A 24,558-nucleotide genomic window follows, 5' to 3' on the forward strand; every position below is an offset into this window, starting at 1 on the left:
AAAGCCCACCGAGACGCTGAAAGAGGCAGGCCAGGACAGTGCAGTCTCAGGGAGGTCACACCCGGAGAAGGTTTGAGAGTGGGTGGTGATCGCTGAGGCATCTGTATCCGGAGTCCGATACCCCAAGGGGCCCGGCAAGGTGAGGAACGCTGGGGTGACGCAGGCTTACTGGCCCTTCTTCTGTCCTCTTAGCAAATACTTTGACGTTCACTGCGCTTATACCTAAAAGGCGGGGAGCGGGAGGGAGGAATAAAAATCAGGAACACCAGCCTGCCACATCTTGTGCACTCAGTACATTCTGGAAGGTGGAGAGAGAGAGAATTAAAATTAGTGACTCCAGTTTGATAGGGGAGGAATATAAAGGATGAAAGATTAATAAGCGAGATGACAGGAAGGGTGTTTTATTCAGTGCGCTTAACATGCACAGGTTATTTCTGACATTAGAAGGCTGTGTGGTTTATAAGAAGTAAAGTTGGATGGCGGTCACTGATGCTAGTCCCTGTTTTAATTTAACATTCTGATCAACTGTATGTGTTTGCTAATAATTGAGTAGGGTAGAGAATAGTTGAGGGTTCTCACACTATAAGGAGTAGGTCATATAAAGTCCATGAACATTTCTGACATAGAAAGTCAGAAGAAATGCTAGTTTGTTTCCCGATCAGGATATCATTCCAGCTTCTCAAAGAAGGGATGAATCCATATTTTTAACTATAAGCCATATAGGAGGTCTGAGGGCTGAGTATTGCTTCTGATTTTGGTTTGGCATTTAAAGGAAAAGAATAAAGAAAAAGCCCATCCCCCCTCAGAATAAAATTTTGTGATGTCCTGGATGGTTTATTCTGAAGTCATGAAGATTACTCAAGAGTCCCAGCTCTCTCAGCAAGAGGACACTTCAGTTAATAAGAACTGTATTTTTCTGAAGATTGTCTTTATAGCTGAGTGGTTATCTTTTATTATTCTTCAGCAAAGCATGTTCATAAATGGAGAAGTTGCCAGTGCAGACATTTACCTGTCTTCCTGAGGGTAGTTACGAAACAAGAGTAAACAAAACAACAACCAACTCCATTCAGGGGTTATTACCACCCTTTTTTGAATGTATTAAGGGAATGATTGGTAATAAAGGTGGTGACCCCCCATAGAGGGCAATCACCCAGAGGGGGAGAACTCCCGAATTGAGAGGAATGCTTCTACAGTACTTGGCAAGCAGAGCGCCGCCACTGACTCATCCTACGTGACTAGCCCTGTGTAATCCTTTCAAATCTTAATTCTCTTGTCATTCATTGTGAAGCTGCCATAAGTGACCTGGTCGAGGTATGAAACTATGGGTCAGGAGTCCAGGCACAGCTGAGCTCGGTCCTTGGCTTAGGGTCTCACAAGGCTGCAGTCAGGGTGTTGGCCTGGGCTGGGTTCTCATCAGAAGGCTCTACTGGTGGAGGATCCAATTCCAAACTCCTCACATCATGGGCAGAATTCATGTCCTTACAGCTCAGGAGTCATGGCAGCTTGCTTCTTCAGAGCCAGCGATGGGCAGAGAGACTTTCTCAAGACGGGTGCTACACTCTTATGTAACATATCCCATCACCTTTGCCCAGTTCTGCTGGTTTGAAGCAGGTCGCTGGTTCCCCTCACACTGAAGGGGAAGGGCTTTACAGGAGGTGGGGGCCTTTGGGGGGCCACTGTAATGTCTGTCCGTCACAGCTTCTGAATGCTCAGCTCTGGAGAGGAAGGATGAGTGAGACATCATCCTTGCCTTGGAGATGCTGTCTGTGGGCTATTAGCACGCAGGTGGGTCAGCACGGTGGGCTCAGTGCCGTTACAGAGGCGGGAATTAGTCGGGCAGGTGTTTTAAAGCACAGCAAATGGTCGTGAAACAGGGTTGAAGGTTAATGCAGATATTGTTATGTTCAGAAGTAAAGTAATTTCTCCAGGTACCAGTTGTCATGAGGTGTACTTGTTTGGTCTTCCTGAAAGATTTTCACTGTGACTTAACAGGTTAAAAAAAAATGTTAAGTAGGCTGATTAATATAACTTATACTATAACCAGCAGCAAGTAAACCCTGGTCTTTTAAATTTTAACTCTTTGTTGATATATATATATATATATACATATACATATATATATATGTATATGAATAGGAGAGAGTACCTGTTTAAGTGTTCAGTTTATTTTTAAAAACTGAACACACTGTGTAACCAGCACCCATATCAGAAAACAATACCAGCACCTCAGAACCTCGTATCCCCCTTTGAGTCTCTTACCCCATCCCAAGGGTGACTGCTATGCATCCTTCTAACAGCAAAGATTGGTTTTGCCTCTTTTTTACTTTTTATAAATGGAATCATACAGTATATTCTCTCACATTTGGTTTCTTTCACTCAATACCGTATTTGTGAAGATTCACCCACATTTTGTCCTAGTAATATTCTCATTGCCGTGTCATGCTCTGCTATGTGAATACACCACCGTTCATCCATTCTACTGTTGATGGACTTCGGGTTTTTCTACTTGGGGCTTTGGGAATAGTGCCGCTGTTAGCATTTTCATACCTGTCTTTTGGTGAACATATTTGCGTTTCTCCTGGGCGTGCATGTACATAGGGTGTGCATATAGTCAGCTTTTGTAGATATTTCCACACGATTTTCCAAAGTGAAACTCTTGTTTTCAGATCTGAAATATTGACTGTGTCTCTCTCTCTGGCCCCTAGGGTTACAGAACTGGCTACCCTTATCGATACCCTGCTCTGAGAGAGAAATCTAAAAAATACAGCGACGTGGAGGTTCCTGCCAGTGTCACAGGTTACCCCTTTGCGAGTGACGGTGATTCGGGCACTTGCTCTCCTCTCAGACACAGTTTTCAGAAGCAGCAACGAGAGAAGACAAGATGGCTGAACTCTGGCCGGGGTGACGATGCTTCTGAGGAAGGGCAGAACGGAAGCAGTCCCAAGTCGAAGACTAAGGTGTGGACGAACATTACACACGATCACGTGAAACCCTTGCTGCAGTCTCTCTCGTCCGGTGTCTGCGTGCCAAGCTGTATTACCAACTGCTTGGTCTGTGCCTACTTACTGTTCATAGTTAGATGATGTAGAGCACGTCTGGCAGCTGGGGCTTCGGAGGCTTTGGGAACCTGGCCCTCTGACCCGGGGCTAGGCGAGCCTTCCCCAGTAACCTTCCTTAGCCTGAACCCAGACCCACTTTCGCATCAGATATAATTCAAGTAATACTGTCTGCTTGAAACTGCTTAAGATATGTTGTTCCTCTGCAGTCATTCCAGCATTACCTAACTCCGTACACAGCAAAAATGCTACATAACTTACATGGATTAACCTAAAAGTAGGAGCTGTCATTCAGTTCAAATTGTATTTGAAGACTCTTTAATACTTCAGGACAAAAAGATGGGTGAAGCATAACCTCTTACTTTAATGTCGTAAACTCAGCTGTTTCATTAAGTCACTAACTTAAGTCTGTTCTTTAAAGTCTTAGTGTTTTCTTAAGCAGTTTTCCCTCGTGGCTCGTGGGCATCTTCTCAGCTGACCCTCGTCCTTTCTCGTTAGCCTCCTCCCCTGTTTGCTGTCCCAAAGCCTCCGAACGCTCTCAGCCAGCTACTTTCTGCATGGACTGTTGCATGTGAGTAGACGGCCATAGTGGAGAGTCTTCTGACTCCTGCTGGGTGTGGCATGACCCAAGTGCAGCCAGGCTATCCGCAGGCACCAGCGACAGGCGCTGAGGCGAGCTTCGTGTCAGGAGTAACGCTGCCCTGAACGCTACTTTGCCGTCTGGTGCTCAGACGTCCCTGGGCAGCGCTAGACCTGGACAGGCCACTGGCCCCTGCATCAGAGTAGGAGAGGCCCTCAGTGGAGCCTCTTGTGAAGAGACGGAGGCTGGGACGCACGTGTCTCTGCATGATTAGTTCCATAGGAGTTGAGGAGAGATCAGCCTAGTTGTGCTGAAACAGGACACCAAGTAAGCAAAGCGGGCCTTCCTGTTTCCCTTGTAACAGTGCTTTTGCTTTATAGGTTTATTTAAAAGAAATAAGTTCTGTCTTCCCCAGGTGGTTCTGGTGTTTTCCTGATGCACAGTTGTTGAGACAGCCTCTGTGCTCCTAAGGAAATGTGTCACGTGGCAGACACTCTGCGTGAATATGGCCGGGGTCGGTCGGTGTTTGAGCCCGTCTCCCCTTTCCTGCTCCCTCTCACCCACTTCCTCTCTCTCTCCCTCTGTCCCTTATTTTCTTTTTTCATTTTATTTGTTTAGTTTGTAACTTATTTCACTTGTTAAAGGGAGTGGGCCTAAAAACAACTTCTGCTGACCACATACATATGTAGTGCTGAATTGCTGTGATGAATTTTTCCAAAGTGTATGTGTAGCAGCAGCTTTGAGCCTTATTTACTATTAGCTTGAAAAAAATATTAAATTGCTTTAGGTATTTTAGTCACTGTGTGCATTGAAGGGGAGACTTTGTTCAACTTCTAAATTTGTTTCTTACTGTTCTGGAGTAATAAGAATTCCATGCGCTGTTTTCAGGTTGGTATATTAATTTATAATAATTATTCTTAAGTTTTCAAACTTGTTCAAGTTTCTGAGGTTGTTGTTTTAATGTTTTAACTAAAAATTATTTTTAATAAGAAGCTGGAGTTATTTCTATCTGAGGAGATAAAGCGTCAGTGAGTATCTCGCAGCTCATGCCCATCCCACGCTGCCTTCACAGCGGCCCAGCATTGGACGGTTTTGCTGCTTTCTTTAAAGTCTCGGTTTATGGCTATCTTATTGCCTCTTGAAAATATTCTGAAAGGCATAACATTTGCTCTCTACGATGGGCTTGTTTTAGTGTTCAGTGCCTACTCATGCCTAAGAATTAGAATTTGATTAAAAATCTCATACTTGGCTGGAGGTCCGAAAACAGTACGCGTGAAAGGTGCAGCATGCTGGTGTAACGCGCACTGGCGTCTAAAACAGCCTTCCAGGAAGGGCCCATGAGCGCTTTAAGTTCGTTTGGGACACCTTTGTAACACTCAAAAGTATTAATTATATAAAGTGTTGACATCACCAAACTCCTCCGCAGGTAGCTGCTGTATAAGTCTTCACACAGTAATCTTCTTGGGTTGAAATAGCTACGCAAACAGTACATTCTGGTGCGGTAGTTTATTTTAATGCAAAACTTTGGTGATGCCCACTCTTGCCTCACCGCACAGAGTCTCCCCTCACCTGGACAGCAGCATCACACCGCTTCTCATGACCCTGTCATCTCATGCTTCCAGCTGGCTTTGGTGTTGAGGACTCTCAGAGTGGTGAACCAGTGTGCTCTGAAGGGTCCCCCACGGCTTGTCCGAGGGAGTCATGGGGCATAGCTCTGTCGTCAGCCCGTGTCGCGCCCTAGATGTCAGCTGGGCACTCTGGCTGGCACTTGCCAGTCAGTCACAGCTCTGGCTTCCAGCATTACTGGTTTCCAGCCACTGCAGTGACCCAGGCGGTGTGGTCATTGGTTCACTCTCTGTGAAGTTCGGTGCATGACCAGATGTGAGAGGAGTTGGACAGACTGGATGCTGTGGTGTCACTTACTGTTGTCACGATTCTGACTTTTCAACTGTCCTTGCTATTACAGTGGACTAAAGAGGATGGACACAGGACTCCCGCCTCTGCCGTCCCCAACCTGTTCGTCCCACTGAACACCAACCCAAAAGAGGTCCAGGAGATGAGGAACAAGGTGTGCACTGACTGCCACCAGCAATCGGTGGAAGCTGACATGTGTGCGGGAGGAGGCAGCCCTGGGTGGGGCAGGAGGCCTGCGGCTGCAGGGGGAGAGGGTGTAGCTCCAGGAGGACCTCTGCTGCCACCACGTGACTGCCGAGGTCCTCCCTTCACACTGCTTTGCTGCCGTGCTGACGAAGTGCAGTGGCAGTGCGTGAGCAGCAGACGCTTTGGCCCTCGTTGTTGAACCAGCACCTGCTCACATAGCAGGGCAGAATTGAAGGTGCAGAGCCTGTTCCTGGCAAGAACAGCCTTTGCCCCCTGCCTTGCAGGGTTCATTTGAAGAGTTAGAACGTTTGGTATATTGGAACATGAGATCCACCAGTGTTCACAGTGTCACTAAAAGATGGGCACACAGGGGGTGCCTCCCCTCAAGTTAGTGAGTTCAGTGAGGTCTGTGCCTGCCGAAGTCATCTGGAAGGGGCCCTCCATCTCCTCAGACCCATGAATTACTAATCGGGCTGGACCAGCACCGTTAAGCGGGCACGGTGGTCACGCAGGACCCACTGGGGTGCAGGGCAGAACAGAATAGCAGCTTGTGCTGGGGGCCCAAGAGCACAAACGGTGACTTTCAGCCACAGCGAGGTTTCTCTGTACTGTTGATGTGTGTTTCCCTTCTTGCCATCCTCAGATTCGAGAGCAGAACCTACAGGACATTAAGACCGCGGGCCCCCAGTCCCAGGTGTTGTGTGGTGTAGTGATGGACAGGAGCCTCGTCCAGGTGAGAGCTCAGAATGTCTCTGACGGTAGTGGGTGGTGGCTCTAATGACTGCCTGCTCCAAAATTATTCTTAAGCTGGGAGAGAATGACTATGAGGTAAGTGTCCTAGGCAACCAGTTTTCTTTGTTCAAAGTCTTCATGATAAGAAGTAACCCAGCCACTTTTCCTTGAGTGGTAGACCAAGCATAAGCATGCCCAGGGCCGTGTCCCCCTCCAGCCCAGCTCCACATCGTGCATGCCTGGCTCAGGGCCTGGGTTCGCCCGGTGTTAGCGGTGAACTGTGTACAACGCTGGAAGAGGGTGGGTGTCGTGGACTTTGGTTCTTGTATAGATTGCTGTCCACAACAAAGTGCTGCTTGGGGAAAAGTGCAGAGGGTTCCTGTAAATGTGGTCCACATTTACACGCATTTCTGTAAAAGGATTGTACCTCATGGCACATTGAAGATAATTGTGTAAGTAGTTATCTCTGAAAATGAAGTTGCCACCGAATGTTTTAAACATGACTCACCGGGGTTGGTGATTGTTGTTGCATTTTCTGACGTTGGCCAGCTGTGGTCCTGGTTCTGTGGCCCGTGTTTGCACGTTGCACCGCCATCACCACTGCATCGCTGTGGACGGCTGTCCCGCTGCATGCTCTCAGCTGGCTCCATCCTGTGCTCTCGTTGATGTTCCACAGCCGGGCCTGGTGGGCTCTGACGACTCAGTTTACTGTTGCAGGACGCGCCCCTCTCTGACTGTACGGAAACAATCGAAGGGCTCGAGCGTACAGAGCAGACCTTTAGTCCCGCTAAGTCTGTCTCTTTTAGAAAGGTACTCACCGCCCCGTCCTCAGCTACCTGTCGGTACACCCTGCTCTTTACCCCCCCCCCCCGCCCCCACCCGTTGCTCTCGCTAGGTATTGTCTTAGGTACCGCAGGAGCTTTAAACGGATCTCTCAGTTATTTGTGAGATCGTCCAAAAGGTTCTGTTCTGCTTCTTTAAATACAGCATTTTGTATGAGGTTATTTTTACAATTTTTAGCATTTTTATGTTGTGCTGAGAAATGGCTGACCTTAGGGATGTTTCTGAAGTTCTGCATGTGACTTTGGCTGGTGCATGCTTTGGGGATTGAGGAGCTTGCCTTTTCCAAGGTGCCAACTGCAGAAGGCTCACGGGTGGGCCACGAGCGTGTCAGCTCCCCCGCGAGACCTACCGCCTTCGCTTCTCAGCTGTGACCGCGGGTGAAATGAGCGTGGCAGTCAGAGGATGTAGGATTGAAAGACGTCGTTTCAGAGGGATGGGAAATGAAACAGGACAGTCTTTGCCAGCCCTGGTTGAGGAAATGTATTTTTACCTTAAAAAAATAGAAAATAATAAAAACCTAGATTGTTTTAAATGTTGCAAGGGGGAAGAAATACTTATGAAAATTTGAAACCCAGAATTGTAATTTCTCTATGTACGTGGGTGCCTGACATGTACAGTAGGTGGAAAACGTATCTGGTGTAACTTGCCCAGGTGGAAGGAAACCCTCTACACACTCAGGCTGCTGATGTGCAGAGCCAGAGTGGCTGCCCACGTGGCTGAGTGTCTTAGTGGTGTGTACCCTGTGTTCAAAGGGAATTTTCAGGGTCTCTTTCGATTAATACACCCCCAGTGAGAGGCAAATATGATTTTATCAATGTTCCCATTGCCAGAGAAATCAGATTTGCACTAATGATCCTACATTCCTGTCTGGAAGCCCTGCTGATAAAATTTTCTTGCACATTTATATATTAATTCAGTGGGCCCCATTTTTCCTTGTCCTTAGAGAGTACTTCCAGCTGCCATTCTTAGAGGAACTGCTCAGAGCAGGGGAGAAAGATGGCTTCTTACCCCTGGTGCTTGTTTCTCATGTTGCTCCTTTGGACCAGAAGCTGTTGTGATCTTGTTAGTTCATAATTCTTTCTCTCAGATGCGTCCAAGTGTGTTGAGTCCATGACCCCAGGGTGCTTACTGTGAAAGCCCCAAACCACCTCCAGCTTTGTGGGCTCGAGCCAAATTCCTAGCCATTGCTGTGCAGTCTCTCCGGCATTACACTGCACTTGGTGGTTTCTGCGTGCTGCTGTGAGGGCTGTATGCAGGGTGGGCCGGGGAGCTGCACTGGAGGGAGCTCTCGTGGCTCCAGTTACAGTCTGGCTCTCGCTCTGCCGAGTGGTGTTCGGATTTGGGGGCGCGTCACAGTCACCTGCGACCGCTTCCCGAAGAGGTGTACGTAGGGCCCCCCTCACGCCTGGCTGGGAAGTTGAGAGTCTGTGGGAGTGAGACTCGTGGGGATTGCGGCGTCCTCCCCGCAGCAGATCTGAGCGGCGTGCCGCTGTGAGTGCCGTGTCCGGTGAGGTTAGCCGAGGAGACTGCTCCCAGCTGGGGGGATGTCGACATCCCCAGACACAGGCTTCTGTCCCTGGTTTTCCTCCCCCATCCTCCTGGCGCTCGCGTTCGCAGCCTTGGTCTTCTTCCCGCGGCGGGTGTCTCCCTCCAGCGGTGAGAGTGTGCTTTGACTCCACCAGCGTCCTGGGCTGGGTCTGTGTCCACGTCCTTTCGTGTGGACCTCAAGTGCAGATGGCGTTACTCCTGGAAGATGGCACTGCTTGCTGGCGAGTTGAGTTCTAACTCGACCAGGGAAGGACTGGGCTTGTTAATGTCCTAAACGCGTCCTCTTCCCGGTAAGGCAAGTGTATGGATACTTGCTGCCCGTTGGAGAACTTGAGGAACAGGTGTTTGGGACTCGGGAAGTTGGGGCTTTTCTGGAAGGACTTTGCTTTGCCTCCATCTCTCCCTCATGGTGATAGCTGTTCACACAGGGCAGGGGGTGTCTTCTGACGGAGGAGGGGCAGTGCGTCGCCAGCCACACCCCGACACTCCGGTTCTGAAAGGAACGCTGAGCCCTGCTGCAGGCGCGCTTGGCTCCAGTGCCGCACAAGCCAGCATGCAGCCCTCTGGACCTCATCACGACTGAATCGAGTCGTTAGAGACCAGGGTGGGAAAGTCTACGCCGAAAGTTGTCCAGCGCGGGGGAGAACTCTTGTGCGATTTGTGTAGCGTAAGCGTCCCTGTTGGTGCGTGTGCCTGCAGCCGCCTGCCGCATGGTAGAAATGCAAGGAGGCCTGCGGCCCAGCTTGTGGACTCGCCCGGTGCACTTGGTGTTGAGCATCTAGTGTGTGTGTGGCCCGGCACCTGGAGTGTAAATTCAAACCTGAGTAGGTTTTACAGGTGAAAACCTGATGCTCAGAGAGGTCAGGGCACTAGACCAGGTTTGCACAGCTTCGGAGCTGGAGCTGTTATCCCACACAGGTGGTGTCAGTCGGGGCAGACGTAGTTGCTGGGCGTCTGTCCTGCTTAGAGCCCGTGGTGGTGGCTCCAAGTGACGGCAGCAGCGAGAGTCTCCGCGGGGCCTGCTGGCGGGAGCAGCCGCTGCGCGTCCTGGTTTCTCGGCCTCGATTGCTCCACAGCGGGCCTGCGTCCCTCTGCATCTCAAGCGTATCTGTGTCTCCTTCCCTCCAAATAGCAGGGTCCCTGTGTCCCTGTATCTGTTAAGAGCTGGTCTGGAAGGCAGCTCGGCCCTCGGCTGAGGAATCTGGAGGAGGGAGCTCCCTGCTGGTGGGGGCAGGAGCCGGCCATGCTGCACCTCGAGGGCCAGGTGTTCCAGACAGAAAGGACCTTGCTTGACCACAGGGCATCTCCGTGGCAGTTGACTGAACATTTGATTTAAGTGATGTAAACATTTCTCTGAAAGCTCGAATCTCCATCTCATTTTACTGGCGGTGATACCAGGATGCAAACGCAGTTCCCTAGTTGCCGTAGATCCTAGAATGTTAGTGCTCAGCACGTCTTAGCTGTGGTCAGCCCGGCAGGCCCCTCTTGAGGCCTGTAAAACAGGCCCATGGACAGGAAGGCGCTTGTCTTAGGCCACAGAGCTAACTCGTGGCAGACGAGGATCCGATGCCTGTCCGGGGAGGCTGGGCTACTTCTGAAGGAAAAGCCGGTCGACCTGGGGTCGGGCCCGCTCAGAAGGAGCCCCCTCCCCATCTAGGCAGCTGACTTCCGATCTCGAGGCTCCTCTGAGCACAGGCTGCGGACTTCAGCCTTTTCCTTCTCTCCCCTGGGGTCCGTGTCGCTGGACAGTGACTGCTCAGCCCAGGTTCCCAGGGGAGCAGTTGGCCGGTGGGCTGAATTTCCTGGGACTCGGCCTGGCCCTGTCTCTCGTGCACGTCGCTGGCACGCCCTCTCCCTCTGGGGTTCGCCCACCGAGGAGAGCGCTGCCGGGCCAGGCCCGGCATCGAAATGATTGTGGGTTCTCCCGTTTTCACTGGCTTTCAGGAGTTCTCATTAAGTAACGGGCACGTGCTTGGGTTCTGGTTAACTTTCTCAAAACTGAGCCCCAGAGGGTGTGGGGGCCAAGCTGGCGGGCTGCGGGGCACCGAGCTGTGCTGGGCAGGCGAGGGTGGGCGGGCGTAGGCCCGAGGGCTGCCCGCTGCTCCCTGCCTGTGCGGCCTGGCTGCGTTGGCCTCCTCCTCGAGGGCCGGGCCACCTGTGTGCTTCGCCTTGCTTAAGCTTTCTTTTTTCTTTTGTATACATTCTTACACTTTTCCAAATTCCTCAGACAAGTGCTGGCGTTTTGTGACATTCTGTTACCTCTGAATGTTTTGCGGTAAGTTACCAGGATCTAGCTGCAGATCAAAGGCACAGTCAAAAGGACAGAACTTGTCTGCGCTCTTGGGGCATGAGCACGTTTCCGAGCACACCCACCTGAGCGTTGTGGTCATGCCGTTTGCTCATTTGGGAGGAGGGTAGTCGACTTTAAAAGTCCCCTTTTCCATCCATCCCTGTCTGTCTGTGAGGGGATGGGCCTCTCCCTGGGGTGCTCTACACACTAGATCTGCACGTTGGTGCCTTTGCTTCTGAAATCTGAAGGACTTTCCTAGGAGTCTCTCCCCAGCTGCATGTGTTGCTCAGTCTTCTACTGCTGAAGGCTGCCGCTCAGCCTGAGCCTCAGGGCCTCTCAGGGATGTGTGTGCGCCCTGCCCCACCCTTGCCCGGGAGGAGGGACAGTCCTGGAGCGGCAGGGCTCTTGTAGACCAGCCGTCCCTTTCTGTCTGCAGGGCGAGCTGGTGACAGCCTCCAAGGCCATCATTGAGAAGGAGTACCAGCCCCACGTCATCGTGAGCACCACGGGCCCCAACCCCTTCAGCACGCTCACCGACCGCGAGCTGGACGACTACCGCAGAGCGGTGGAGCGCAAGCACAGGGGCCCCGAAGGTGAGCAGCCCCGTGGGTCCTGGGTGCAGGAGGAGGCAGGAGGACGTGCTCCGCGGGCTCCTCTGTCCTGGGCCGACTGTAGGTGGCCATGGAAGATAAGCGCAGCACGCCATTCCGTGCGCATTCTGCTCTGCTCCCGGAGAGAGCGGAATAGAGCAGTCTGTTCCCAAGAACAAGGCCGCGTGTGGCGGAGGCCGGCCCGGGTCTGTGACCTGCGCCCCTGCACGCAGTCTCCTCCCACCTTCATCTCAGCTGAAGTCACGGCTTGGAGTTTTCTGACGGACTCCTTTCCTCCATAAGCCCGAGAGCTCCCTGGCTGGGCCTGGTCACAGGCCCAGGGACGAGCGAAACCCTGTGAAGGGTGTGGCCAATGCTGGTGCAGCCTTTGTTTCTCTCGGTAGCTCACTGACATAGGAGGTCATATTTTTGCAAAACATGTTGGGACTATTTTACAACAAAGGAAAGTAAACGGCTCTGAGAGCCAGAACCTCTGGGAGCAGCTTGTTTCAAACTTCAGGGTTTTTTTTTTAACATCTTTATTGGGGTATAATTGCTTTACAGTGGTGTATACTTCAGGTTTTTAAAAGCACATCCAGACATTTTGAGAACTAAGAGAGAAGCCAGCCTCCCACTGCCTCTGACACGAAGGCTCATGGGTCTGAATCACTGTCCCTGAGTGCCCTGGGTTGGTTACCACGAAGACCCTGGGGCATGACGTCCCCTCCAGGAAGTTCATGCTGCTGTCCCTGGGACCTTAGTATGGACCACGCTTCTTCCTCTTGGGAGCAGCCCTCCTGGAATGGAAATCGCACAGTTACCCTCCAGGTCGATGGGGGACCATCCTGGGAACTATTCCTGCTTCAAACGCAACCTCTGATTTGCCCCAATTTAACTTTTTTTTTAGTCTTGTTTTAGACCGATTACATAATGCATCACATAGCTGCTATTGGAATTTGAGTTGTGCAAAAAAACTGCTGCTGAATTGTTTTTCAGTGTGTTACACCATCACTGCCTGTCGCTTGGTTATATATACATTAAAATTAAGGCTTGCTGCACATAGATTCAGAGTGAGCCTGATCTTCTGGTCACAGCACTGATTCTGATCATCTCCTGAGCGGTGCATGCAGCCCTGCAGAAAGCTCTGTCTGAGCTGTGGCCATAATTACTTGCCTTAGAGTAAGAGCTGGTGTGTGGGCCTGAGCTATTGGTCCTGTAACCTAATCCCAGCTCCTGGGCACGTATATGTGTGTCTTCCCTTTGGACTCAGACCCTTCCAGTGTCTGGGAAACCTGGATTTTTTGTTTGTTTGTTTGAGTTAAACCACAAGATACAAATATTTCCTCTATATGTGAGGCTCCATGAGGAGTGATGTCACAGCAAGTGAGTGGATGTGCATGGGGACAGCTGTGATCATGCTGTGCGATCACAGAGCTGTCAGCAGTGGGAGTGGCAGCCAGGGGCCACTGCCAGGAAAGCCCTGCCCAGCACTGGTGCTGGCTCTGGGCACGGCGTGGGGGGCGGGCAGTGTGTGCCGCAGTGATCGCAGGCTGTCTGCGAGGCAGCACCTCAGGCACGAGGAAGAAAGCCCCTGGCCTTTGGCTGCTTTTCCGGCTGAAGGAATTTGTTCCCTCAGGCAGGAGGTGTGAATGCCTCTGTTTAGAGACACCTGGCTTCGGGAAGGGAGCTGCAGGCTTGGGGGACTTGGGGAGGCAAGTTGGTCCGAAGCTATTAACATGAAAAGTTTCAATGAGAGAAGGAGATTTAAGGCATTAAGATAATACTGGTATATATTTTTCCCTAAATGAGAGGTGGACTTGGAATCTTCTGGGTCCTGAGTCCTACCTAGTTCTTGTAATTTTTCCTCTGGTCCTTAGCATACTTCACTATAGAAAATAGAAATACGTGTTACAACTGCCAAGTTTAAATTATTGGTAGAAAATGCTCTAAATAACAAATTAAAACCAAGGTCACACTCCTGTAATGTTGCCTGAGGTGGCAAGTAGGGCGAGGGTGCTTGGGACCCTGGGCTCTTGCCCAGCAGTGGGAGAGGCAGGATGGTGAGGACATGGGGAGGGGCCCCTCACTAGAGGACAGGAGAGGACAGGCGGGGGGTCACGGGTCACAGCCCGTCACAGAGGCAGCTCTGGCAGATTCTCAAACCGAGATCCACAGCCCAGTCAGGAGTGGCTTCCTTTGTCCTCTTGGGTAGGGATGGGGAAAAGGTTGAGGCCAGCGGCTGCGAGCCCTTCCCTTCTTGGGCTCTTGCTTGCGGCCTGAGCAGCGCCCCCGCCCCCCCCCGCCCTCCCCGAGGCAGCCCGATGGGCAGGGCGGGAGGGCCCGTCCGCCCAGGAGGGGGCGAGGGGAGGCCCGCCGTGTCCAAAGGCCTTCACCGTGCTCTTTCCGCCCTCTGTGCACCTGCAGAGAATCTGGACGAGACTAGAGAAGACAAAGAAGAGAGCCCTCCAGAGCCCCCTGCTGCCCCCCACGCTCCCCCGAGCGCCCCCATCAAGCTGGAGGAAGGTGAGCCCTGGGGTGGAGGTGGGTGTGCGGCTGCCCCGTGTGGGAGGGTGGTGCACGGCCGCCTGGGGCGGCATCGCCAGGAGGGGCCGAACTTCGTGGCTTTGTGTAAGAAAAGCAGCTGAGTGTGGCAGTAGTTGAACTGACACGTAACAGCCGAGTGCGTTTGCATGGAAACCAGTACATCATCCGCTCTGAGCTTGCCCAGCCTCCTCCGCTCCCGTGTTGGTTCTGTCCGGGGTAACTTGAGGCCACACAGATTCGTTAGCGTGACGTCACAGGTGGGAGGACAGTCGTTGGGGATCGGAACCTGCCTTCATTCTCGATGTCAGTTTTGCCCACTGCTTGCACGTTTCCTAAACCTTCCTGTGCTCGGATCAGCCCCGGAAACGTCCTCTGTTGTGTCTGGGCCACAGGGCTGCATTCTTTGGCCATATTTCCCAGTCCGTGGAGAGTGCCCGCCTCCCCTGGCCTCCCAGACCACCCACCGTGTTTCTGTGACGTGTGGCCTGCGTGTCTGTCCCTCGGTCTTGTACGTTGTGCTTCCCGTGCCTGTCGGGAGCCTGTGGCCCACCTCCTGCCCTTTTCTGTGTCCACAAGAATGGCCTGGCCATTCTCCTTCTGTAACCCGATGGCTGTGACTGAATGCATAGATTCTCTACCTGTGCTTTTCTCTTCCTGTGGCTGCGTTACAAACAGGAGGTGGATGTGCTAAAGAGTACCTGTTACCATAGTAAGTACCGCCTGCTGCCTGGCCCTCTGCTGTTTAATTGGAATTTCCCTGTGCTTTGCCTCATTCCTCTGCTTCTTTGTTGCTTATTAATTTTTGTTTTTTGTTTATTCAAAATAGAACAAAGGCCCTTCTTCTACCCAGTTCCTCCATTCTGGGCAGTGGCCTTCCTGGAAGGGGCTGGGTCCCCCTGAGCTGTGCGGTGGGCAGCCTGTCCTCGAGTCCCCCCAGGGCCGAGGTGGCACTGCTCCAAGCACTCTGGGTCTCAGAAGTTTCAGAAGGACCACATGGTCCTGCTGAGCCTTCGAGACAAGTCTAAACTAGACTCAGGCTGGGATTTTGCCACCTGCTGCACGGGGGTCGCATGTGTTTGGATCTCTGCTTAAACTGGGTGCGTAAGCTTAATTTGAGGGGGTGGAAGAGTGACATTTAGTGCTGTTTTCCCAATGTGACATTTGTCAGATGGTCAGAGTTCCCCTGAGCACCCACAGGCCACCTCTGCATGCTTCGCGGAGTGAGTCCTAACTGCTCCCGCCCAGTCCCGTGCAGCCGCGCCTCCGCAGCTCAGCTCAGCCCAGCCTCTGGTCACCTCCGGGCGTTTGGCTAGATTTCCAGGCACTGAAGGTTTGCTGTTGCCTAACCTGCCAGTGGCTGGTACCTTGGTGGACTATTTTAAAAAATCTACAAAACTGGTTTCCCCCAGGGTCAGTTAGAAACCAGTCCTCAGGCTGTTTCTTTAAAGTAAGTTCCATTTGGTTCTTTTATGTTTCCATGTTCAAATTGTTAAGGGGGCTTGAATTTTTTGTCCCTTCCCTTAGCGTTCATCTCTTTTTTAACTCTCCAGCCTAAAATGGCCTTTGTTTGGTGTTGATGTTGGTCTGGGAATCAGCTCGTAGTTTTCTACCAGCTGCCGCAGCTTTACATAGTTGTCTCCTTGGGGGAGACCAGGTGTGGATACAAATTTAGGCTTGATTTCAGGATTACTAACACATGTCCTTTAAAAGCGTTCAGGTGTTTAGCGCAGACGTTGCAATACTGAAAATGTTTCCACTTGCCTTCGTCACCGTCTCTGTGACCGGGGACCGAAGCCCTGGGACGGTGTCTGGCTTTGTCAGCACGTTGTCCATGAGAAGGAGCTAAAAACCACCCTGAGGTTGAGCCCCCGTTTTGCACTGTAAGCTGCAGCCAGCCTGAAGCAGAGTAGATCCTGCTGACAGCTTCTCACTCTCGTTTGGTGCAGGGCGCTGGCCATCCCCCTGGGAGGTGAAGGCAGTCGCCCTCTAACCCCGCCTCTCCCACCCCTCCCCCAGACCTGCCGCAGGAGCCGGCTTCGGGAGACAACAGCGATGCCGCCACCTTCACGCAGACTCTCCCTGACCTGTCCCCTGAGGAGCCTTCAGAAGCGCTCTGCTTCCCGACACTGGAGGAGGAGGAGGAGGAAGAGGGGCTTTGTGAAGCCGGGGGCCCTGCGGGCCCCACCAGGTCCCCTTCAGCGGCCATCCCTGAGCCAGTCACAGCCCAGGCGGCTGACGAGGCCGCCGCCCCGGCTGCCGAGGAGGGGGCTGCTGTGGACCCTGGCAGTGATGGGTCTCCGGGCAAGTCCCCCTCCAAAAAGAAGAAGAAATTCCGCACTCCCTCCTTCCTGAAGAAGAGCAAGAAAAGGAGTGACTCCTGAAGGCCCTTCCTGCACAAACCGATGCCACCAGGCTGTCCCCGATTGTGTCTTGTGCCCTGTCTTCTTGTGTAATGGAATGCAAAAGGCCCACCCCTGCATAGCTAGCGCTCCCCTCGCGGCGTGACCGAATCCCCACGGAGACCGGTGCTAACCTTGTGCGCGCGCAGCGGCCCAGCCGGCAGCCTCAGGTGCTGGGGGAGACTTGGTCTCTGCGTCCACCTCCGAGCCCTGCCCTGCAGGGACCAGCATCTCGGCCCATCTCATGAGCCCTTCGGGGACACGCTGTCCCCAGGGGCTTAGCTAAGTCCGGGTTCTGGCTGGGTCGGGGGTGGCCCTGCCAGCTCTGGCCTCCACCGCTCTTGCTGTCCTTCTCTTGTGAAGTAATCCGCGGCCCACCTCTGCTAGGCTCCCTTCAGCCCGAGGTCTCGGGTGACTGCATCACACCTGTAGCTTCTTGCTGGCATTATCTGCTCAGTGATCTCATTTGTTCGGGTACACAAAGCCTTGGTCCTGTGAGAACACTCGTGTCCCCGCCAATGGCCCAGGCCACCGTGGCGGACTTTTTGAGAGGTGGGTTTGGGCTGAGCCGGCAGTCCCAGCAGCGGACAGGCCTGTGTACACCCAGGTAACCTATGCATGGTCTCACCGGCCCCCCGCGGCCAAAGCCAGACTTGGGGCTCCGTTCCTTACTCACTGGGGGCTCTCGATTCCCTGTCATAGGGAAGGTGCATCAGGAGGGGAAGAGAGCTTTCTAGATGTTCTTTCAGAAAGTCTGCAGTTCACCCTACACACTGTGAGCGAACGGTCTGCGTTGTGCTTCGTTTTCTCCCCAGGGCCTGTGGCAGAGCGCAGCAGGGCTCCACGCGCTGTCCTGGGGGGTCTGCTCTTAACCGCGGCTCGGCTCGGCCTGGAGGGTACCCTCACTTTGACAGAAGGCAGTTCGGGGTAGGAGTTGGCCCCAGGGGTCCCACCTGACGCCCTGTGCAGTCACTAGTGGAGCCCACCTCCTGCCCTCCAGCGCCACGGTGAATTTCACTGCACTCACATCCCTGGAAGATAGCGGCTAGCTGCTTAGTGGGAACTAGTGGGTGGCCAGGTGTCTCTTCGACAGTGACCTGTCCCAGGAGCTCCAGTGCCAGCCTGTCTCCCAGACAGGTCCCCAGGAGGGGGGAGGGGCCCTCGGGGGACCCAGTGCCCGACGTGGGCTCAGGTCCCACACACTCGACACCCAGGCAGGACCTGAAGCGGCTGCATGGCGCTGACCTCTGCTTTGAGCTTACTGGCAGGCAAGCCACTTCTCTCCTGTGTATCGTTCCATTGCCAAGATGGTGGTAGAGCTCTCCACCCTCACCCTGCACCTCAGTTAACCATGGGCTCTTCCTTTCATCCCTTCTTCTGACCGACCCCAGGTATGCAATGACTTTAATTTCATTTTTGTAGTTTAACTCTTTGTATTACAACATGAAGTTTAGTTGCATATACAGACACAGGCTCGGGAGGACAACTTCTACAGCCTTTCTTCACTGTAACATGTTTTACTCACAAATAAAATTCTTTAAGCAGTTTCCTTGTCTAAACTTGGGAAGCAGTCTTGCATCTTAATTCCTTTTCTTTGTTCCTTTAAAATAGGACTTCAGAAGTTTATCTTATGTTCTAAAAAAAGATCCCACGCAGTTTGTCACTTTGGACCACGGAGGACTCTCTACCTGGAAGTGCCCTGCCCCAGTGCCCGCTTGTTCTTCCACAGGGCGCGGAGGGCAGGGTCCAGGCGAGGTGGGGGGGGGGGGGCAAGCGGAAGGGTCGCTCCTCCCCAGTCTGCCAGGGTGCAGGACACCCGCCATGTACCACCTGGTAAGCGCTGACCCCGGGGCGGGGGCAGGGGCAGCCCTTCATCTGCCTGTCCACCCCTCCCTACAGTGCAGAAGGGAGGGAAACGGGCCTGGGCAAAGCCTCGTGCTCTTCCGGACCGTGGAGCTGTAATGTGTGTTCAGCTCAAGCTGCTTCTCCTGGTGCCTGGGGGGGTCTCCCTGGGCAGTGGGTGTGTCGAGGCAGAGCTGTGCACTGGAGGAAGGCACTGGGTATAAAACAGCTGCTTTATTTGGTCATTCAGAGGCCTGGCTGAACGCTGTGTGTCACTAAGTATAAAAGACAAGTGAACAGAAAGCCTGGAAGGTTTCGGAGTCTGATCCCAGCAGGCAGGTCCACACAGGAGTGTCACAGGCACAAGTGCGAGTCCTGGGCCGCCCCAGGCTGGGGGGCGGGGAGGGAGGGGTCAGGCGGGCAGTGGGGAGCCGTCCTGGCCCAGGCCTCCCACTCCCTGCGTTGGCTGCCCCGCTCTGGGGTAGGCGTGGCTCAGCTACTCGGCCTTGAGCGTTGCTGCCGGTCTCAGCTTCCGCAGGAGGAAGAAGGGGAGCAGGAAGAGCCCCGCGCACACGGTGTAGCAGCCCTGCGCCCCGGCCAGCCAGTACGCTGTGGAGACAGCAGGGGGTGATGGCGACGGTCCCCGCCCAGGTCCCTGCCCACAGGACAGTGGGGCTGAGCCAGGGGTTCAGTAGCTGGGACCAAGGCCGCCAGCAGGGGCTGTGTGGCCTCCAGCTCGGGCCAGCAGCCCCCTGGCCTGGCGGGGCCTCTCCAAGCGCCTAGCACGCCCTGAGTGCTGTCGCGCGGCCCTCACCTGAGGCGGCCACCATGGGCCCCAGAGCCCTGGCCAGGGCGCCCAAGCTTCGCAGCGTGCCCATGACCACACCCTTCTGTCCGGGAGAGCCTGTGGGGGAAAGGGGAGAGGCCGTCAGGTGCTTGTGGGCCACCCAGGGTGACCTCAGGCAAGGGAAGGGCCTCTCACCATAGCTGGCGACCACAGAGGACAGGCAGGGCACCACGATGGCAGCGGCTGGTAGGGGACATCAGGGAGGCGCCCGTCAGCCTGGAGGAGGGGCCGACAGGGGTGCGACCCTCCAGGATTCCCGGCCGCCGGCCCCTGACCGCACCCCCGCCAGCCTGGGCAGGGCCACTCACCGAAGGAGTAGAGCAGCAGCCCCAGGCCCAGCACGGGCAGCGTGTGCCCCCAACCGATGAGAAGGAAGGCGGGGACGAGCAGCAGGATGGCCTGCGGGCGGCACAGCTGGTCTCAGGACCACCCCGCTGCCTCTGCAGAGCTCGGGGCGCCGCCTGCCCCCACGCCCAGGGGAGCCCCCGTACCCGCTTCACAGCTGCGATCTCCCCGCCAGGGCTGATCCGCCGGGCGTAGGCGCCCTGGATGGTGGCCATCGTGAGGCCGATGAAGAAAAACATCTTTCCCTGCTCTAGGCTGGGAGGGGCGAGCTGTCAGCACCCCTTCCCTGCTGCGCCCGTGCTGCTCACACGGAGAGCCAGGCAGCCTGGGTGACGGCCCGTGCGTCACCCGTCCTCGGCGCGAGGCACCGCCCGCCCCGGGATCCCGGGCTGGGCCCCGGGGGACAGGCCAAGGTGGGAGTCAGCCCTGAAGCAGCGGGGCTGCGGGGCCTCGGGATGGGGAGAGGGCAGGGCGTGCCCAGGCAGGGTCCTGGCAGGGGCCCCACACTCCCACCTGCTGAACTGGAAGCGCTGGTGCACGAGGAAGCTCAGCGTGAACTCCAGGCCCGAGAACAGGAAAAGATAGAGGAAGTAGACCAGGCCCAGCAGGCGCAGGCTGCCCAGCCCTGCGGAGCAGCGGAAAGGCACGTCAGCGGAAAGGGGGCCCCGAGCAGCTGGCGGGGGGACGCTGGGCAGCCCGAGGGAGCCACAGCCCCACCCTCACGAGGGGGGCCTGCTCCTTACTGACTCCGGTGGGCGGGTCCGGGCCACGTGCCACGGCTGAGAAGCAGAGCAGGGCCAGAGGGCTGAGCAGGTCAACAGCAGCTCGGAAGCCCAGCGTGATGGACGGTGCCTGGAGGGGACAGGATTGAGGAGCCTGTGACGAGGCTGGTGGCGTCCCCAGGCCTCGCAGCCTGGGGGGAGGGGGCTTGACCCGAACCTGCTTGGCCCCTGCCCCCTGCAAGGCCCTGGCAGGCCCGGCCCCCAGTCTACCTGCCAGGCTTTGGAGGTGTAGGGGGTCTGGGGAACGCAGGGGCCCCAGGAAGCACTGTGGTCCCAAGAGCATCTGGACACCAGAAGCGGGCAGCTCGGCCTCCCCAGCACCTGGGCCCGCGACGGGCCTCCCCGCAGGCCCCGGAAGCGAGCCCCTGTGCCTGTCTGGCTCCCACCTTACCCGCTTCTCCGGGGGCAGCGTCTCTGGCAAGAAGCAGCAGATGAACAGCAGATCGGAGACCGCGAAAAGCAGGGCCAACCAGGGCGCCGTCTCCACGGGCAGGGAGGCGCCGAGCATGGGGCCCAGCGTGAAGGCCAAAGAGAAGGCCACCCCGATGACTGCCTGGGGAGAAGACTGCCTGAGCCAAGCAGGGAGACCCAGGCCCCGGAGCCCCTCCACCCGCTAAGCCCCCCAGAGTGCACTCACCATGCCCCTGCTGCGGGCAGGAGACGAGCCCAGGTCGGCGACAATGGCGGTGGAGAGGCTGACGTTCCCCTTGCTGATGCCCCCAATCATCCTGGAGGCCAGGAAGGCCGCAAAGCTCTTCGAAGTGGCCCACACGGCATACGAGGTGGCCAGGCCTGCCTGCCTCAGGGCGGGGACCAAGGGCAGGCATGGTCACTGGAGGCCAGGAGGAGCCCACAGCGGGGCCAGCGAGCCCAAGCAGTGCCCTGCGACCCTGCCCTGTTCTGCAGCATCCAAGGGCCACTTGTGTTCCCAACGTCCCCGTGGCAGGAGCAGCTCTGGCACAGCCTCACTTGGCCACAGAAGCCACTGCCCCCCCAAACACCACCCCCAGGGGGCAACGAGGGCCAACGAGGGGCCCTGCTGGTGGGCGGGAAGCAGCTCCCGTCTGTGGGCACCCGTACCAGGGACAGCAGCATCACCGGGCGCCTCCCCAGGCAGTCAGAGATGGCCCCCGTGAGGGGCGCTGACAGGAACTGCAGGAAGCAGAAGATGGAGCCAATCAGACCTGGAAGACACAGAGATCACAGTCACCACACTGCCCAGTCCCCAAGAGTCGGACCATGCTGGGCCCTGCACCCCCAGGCCGTGGACCTTGAGCTGAGACGGCCCCAAAACCGCCCACCTGGAGAAAGAACAGACAGTACCCAGGAGCGAGAATATGAGAACCAAGACCTGGGACTGAGAAGGGAGGGACCAGGAAGGCAGGACCCGAATGGGCCCCCAGCCCCGGCTCAAGAACCATACCTCCGAACAGGACGCTGTTGTACCTCTTCTCGGCTGGCATCCCAATGGCTGAAGCAAACCAGTCCACCCCGCGCTGCCACGAGCCATAAAGAGGATCCTAGGGCACAAGGAAGTGTGACGGACTGGGGAGTCCCTGAGGGGCTTGGAGCAATGGACAGCCATCGGGGGTGAAGCGGCATCGGGACCGGGGGTGCTCACCTGCGCACGGCCGTGGCTCTCCAGCAGCGCAGGCAGCAGGGGCAGCAGCAAGGTGAAGGCCAGGAGGTCCAGCAGGAGGCCGAGGAACACCACAGCGACCACCCGGGTTTCGGGTGCCGGCTGCTGGTGGATGGGCGGGCGCGGGGTGCAACTCCCGCCGGCTCCCCAGCCCATGATGGGGGCCGCTCCGATCCGGCCTGGCTGAGCGTGTGGCGGCTCTGCAAGACGGCACGTCGCACGAGAGCACGTTTGGGTACCCCAGCCCCACACCCACCTACCTGGGGGGGAAACAGACCCCAGCTCCCGCCGTGCCCCAAACCCGCGAAGAGCTAGCGAGCGCCTAAAGGGTCTGCCTGCCCCGTGACCCAACACAGGAGTCCCTCTGTGCACCCTTCCCCCGACCCTGGGCAGCAGGAAACGCAGGCTGCGGGCGTTACGCAAAGAAGCCGCAGCCCCGGAGGCCAACCGTCCCAGGGGCCGGGGTGGGGCATCGCGGCTCCGGTACCTCCCCGCCCCCGCCGCCACCCCACGGTCCCGGGCGGAGCGGCTGGGGAAACTGAGGCCCGGGCGGGCGGCGGGGGCGGCCCCGCGAGCCGGAGAACAAGACACCCGTCCATCCCTGGTCGCGCGCCCCGTCCCGTCCTGCACCTGCGGGTTCCGCGCTCCGCACAAACGGACGGACGGAAGGAAGCGGAATGGACCGGCGGGCGGACAGCGCACGCCGACCACGCCACGCCCGCCCGGAAGTGGGCGTGTCTCCCAGTCGGAAGTGGGCGGCCCTGCGCGCCCTCTTCCGGCCGCTGGGCGGGGCCTCGGCCGGTCCTCCAAGGCCGCGCGACTTCGCCCTATAACGGGTCCGGCAGCGGCTTACCGGTGGGAAGGGATCCAACCGGAGGCGCCTGACAGGCCACAGTTCCATTTGCCCCCGGACACTGCGCCCGAGTGACGACCCGCCCGAGGACCTCGGGGTTTTGGGCGCTCCGTCTGGAGGGCCGTTGGGCGGGGTCCACCCTGACCGGACCCTCCTCACATCGTCCACTCCCGTCCAAAATACGCCCGCAGATGCGCGGGGGCGCGGGTTCGCCCACCCTGGGGCCTCGGCCGGGCCGGCGAGGAGGAGGGGGCGTGAGGTCAGGACTTTCCGGTGCCCCGCCTGCCCCGGGGTCAGCGGGGAGGAGCAGGTGCCCCCAGGGCGCGCTCGGTCCTGGGGCCGCGCCGGGGGAGACCCCACGGCAGCTGGAGGTTCTGGACTTCTGGACCTGCCAGCACCTCCTGCTTCCCTTCCGTCCCTTGAAATTCAGGCGTCTGTGGCCGAACTATCCGGAAGGACAGTCCACCCCGTCAGCTCAGCACTCATGCACCTCTCCGAAAACGACACTAAATTTCAAACATCCAAGCAGTCACACTTTGCCTAACATATAATTGTTCCACCTACGACCAAAGAGAACACGTGTTAGCTCTCCCTGAGGACACGCGTTCCTTTATGGAGGCTCAGGGGATGCTCGCCTCTTCCACCTGAGCCGTGCTACCCCCCCCTTAGAAGCCTGCACGTGACACAGCGGAGGTAAGAGCTGGTGGGCGCGCGGCAGAGGGGAGGAAGAGCTGGGCAATTATGTCGGCAGATGTACTCACATGGAAACACTCTGGCTTCATAACCACCTTCTTCCACGACCCCTTCTACACACGCCCCTTGGCAAGGAGTAGGAGGCAGGGTTGGGACGGGCCATCCACATGGATACTGACATTTACAAGGACTGTCCCTGCAGTGGAGTGGAGAGGCCAGGGTGGGCAGAGGTGGGTGTGCTCGGGCGACCCAGGACCCAAAGCTGGGGCTTTATCAGCTTGTTGCTGGCACGTTCCACCGCCACCCGGGATCAGCGGCTCGGCGAATTTAAGTAGCAACAGCTGCAGGAGGGTTTACGTGAGGGTGGAGTCTTGAGTCTGCACGATGTTAACAGCAAGCCAGGCCTACACAGCGAGGTGAAGCCAGCCCCGTTTGTGGCCCCGACACCTGCCAGGGCCTTCGAGATCTGTGGAGCCACGCACCTGGCAAACACCTATCTCTGAACAATCCTAGAAAAAAGGTAAAGATGCAGAAATCTCGTCCAACGTGGTCTCATCTGTCCCTTCCGCCTGCCACCAGGGGGCGCTCTGGCCCTGTCCCTCTGCCCTTCTGAGCCCCAACACGGCCTAACAGCGCCCCAAATCAAACTCCCGATTCTCCCCACCAGCCTCCCTGTTGGGGGAGCCAGAATCAGTTACCCTCTTCCCACATGTCCAGTCTCGCTAATCCTTCAATCTCTCCGTGGTCACTTCTGTGGCTGTGACCTCAGGGATGGGCTTCATTTTCTAAAATTTATTTCTGGCTCTGTTGGCTCTTCGTTGCTGCGCGGGCTTTCTCTAGTTGCGGCGAGCGGAGGCTACTCCTTGTTGCGGTGT

At 56.1% G+C, this 24,558-nt stretch overlaps 2 protein-coding genes across 14 annotated transcripts in view; one reads left to right on the forward strand and one right to left on the reverse strand.

Annotated features, from left to right (window-relative positions):
* Nucleotides 1–18,241, forward strand: part of ADD1 (adducin 1) — a 76,488-nt gene extending 58,247 nt beyond the window's left edge. For 3 of the 11 annotated variants that reach the window (XM_067734915.1, XM_067734919.1, XM_067734916.1), the window contains 7 exons: nt 2,706–3,050; nt 5,603–5,704; nt 6,380–6,469; nt 7,186–7,278; nt 11,586–11,742; nt 14,164–14,262; nt 16,300–18,241. In XM_067734915.1, coding sequence (XP_067591016.1) covers nt 2,706–3,050; nt 5,603–5,704; nt 6,380–6,469; nt 7,186–7,278; nt 11,586–11,742; nt 14,164–14,262; nt 16,300–16,664 — 1,251 coding nt within the window. In that variant the 3' untranslated portion in view covers nt 16,665–18,241. Of the gene's footprint in view, nt 1–2,705; nt 3,051–5,602; nt 5,705–6,379; nt 6,470–7,185; nt 7,279–11,585; nt 11,743–14,163; nt 14,263–14,958; nt 14,994–16,299 lie in introns of those variants that run through there. The other 8 variants (XM_067734921.1, XM_067734917.1, XM_067734922.1 and 5 more) reach the window with 8 other exon arrangements.
* A 497-nt stretch (nt 18,242–18,738) lies between these two features.
* On the reverse strand, nt 18,739–22,916 carry MFSD10 (major facilitator superfamily domain containing 10). Of its 3 annotated transcripts, XM_067734927.1 has the most exons (13): nt 22,768–22,916; nt 22,120–22,337; nt 21,922–22,018; nt 21,579–21,682; nt 21,136–21,294; nt 20,890–21,051; nt 20,460–20,568; nt 20,230–20,341; nt 19,863–19,971; nt 19,680–19,770; nt 19,507–19,554; nt 19,339–19,428; nt 18,739–19,133 (listed from the first exon to the last, which is right to left on the reverse strand). In XM_067734927.1, exons 2-13 carry the CDS (start codon nt 22,291–22,293, stop codon nt 19,021–19,023), a joined length of 1,368 nt encoding a protein of 455 aa, XP_067591028.1. In that variant the 5' UTR covers nt 22,294–22,337; nt 22,768–22,916; the 3' UTR covers nt 18,739–19,020. The 3 variants fall into 3 exon arrangements, with proteins under 3 accessions (XP_067591028.1, XP_067591029.1, XP_067591030.1); XM_067734928.1 differs by lacking the exon at nt 19,507–19,554; XM_067734929.1 differs by lacking the exons at nt 18,739–19,133; nt 19,339–19,428; nt 19,507–19,554 and adding an exon at nt 19,568–19,587.
* Between the last annotated feature and the right edge of the window lie 1,642 nt (nt 22,917–24,558).

The sequence above is a fragment of the Pseudorca crassidens genome, chromosome 4, assembly GCF_039906515.1.
Source record: "Pseudorca crassidens isolate mPseCra1 chromosome 4, mPseCra1.hap1, whole genome shotgun sequence".
Taxonomy (NCBI): Eukaryota; Metazoa; Chordata; class Mammalia; order Artiodactyla; family Delphinidae; genus Pseudorca; species Pseudorca crassidens.

Coding starts and splice junctions, on each gene's coding strand:
- MFSD10 (XM_067734927.1), bottom strand. CDS start 22,293: ATGGGCTGGGGAGCCGGCGGGAGTTGCACCCCGCGCCCGCCCATCCAC. Junction 21,052..21,135: donor CTGCCCGCAGCAGGGGCATG/GTGAGTGCACTC, acceptor TCTTCTCCCCAG/GCAGTCATCGGGGTGGCCTT. Junction 19,134..19,338: donor GCCCATGGTGGCCGCCTCAG/GTGAGGGCCGCG, acceptor CTGTCTCCACAG/CGTACTGGCTGGCCGGGGCG.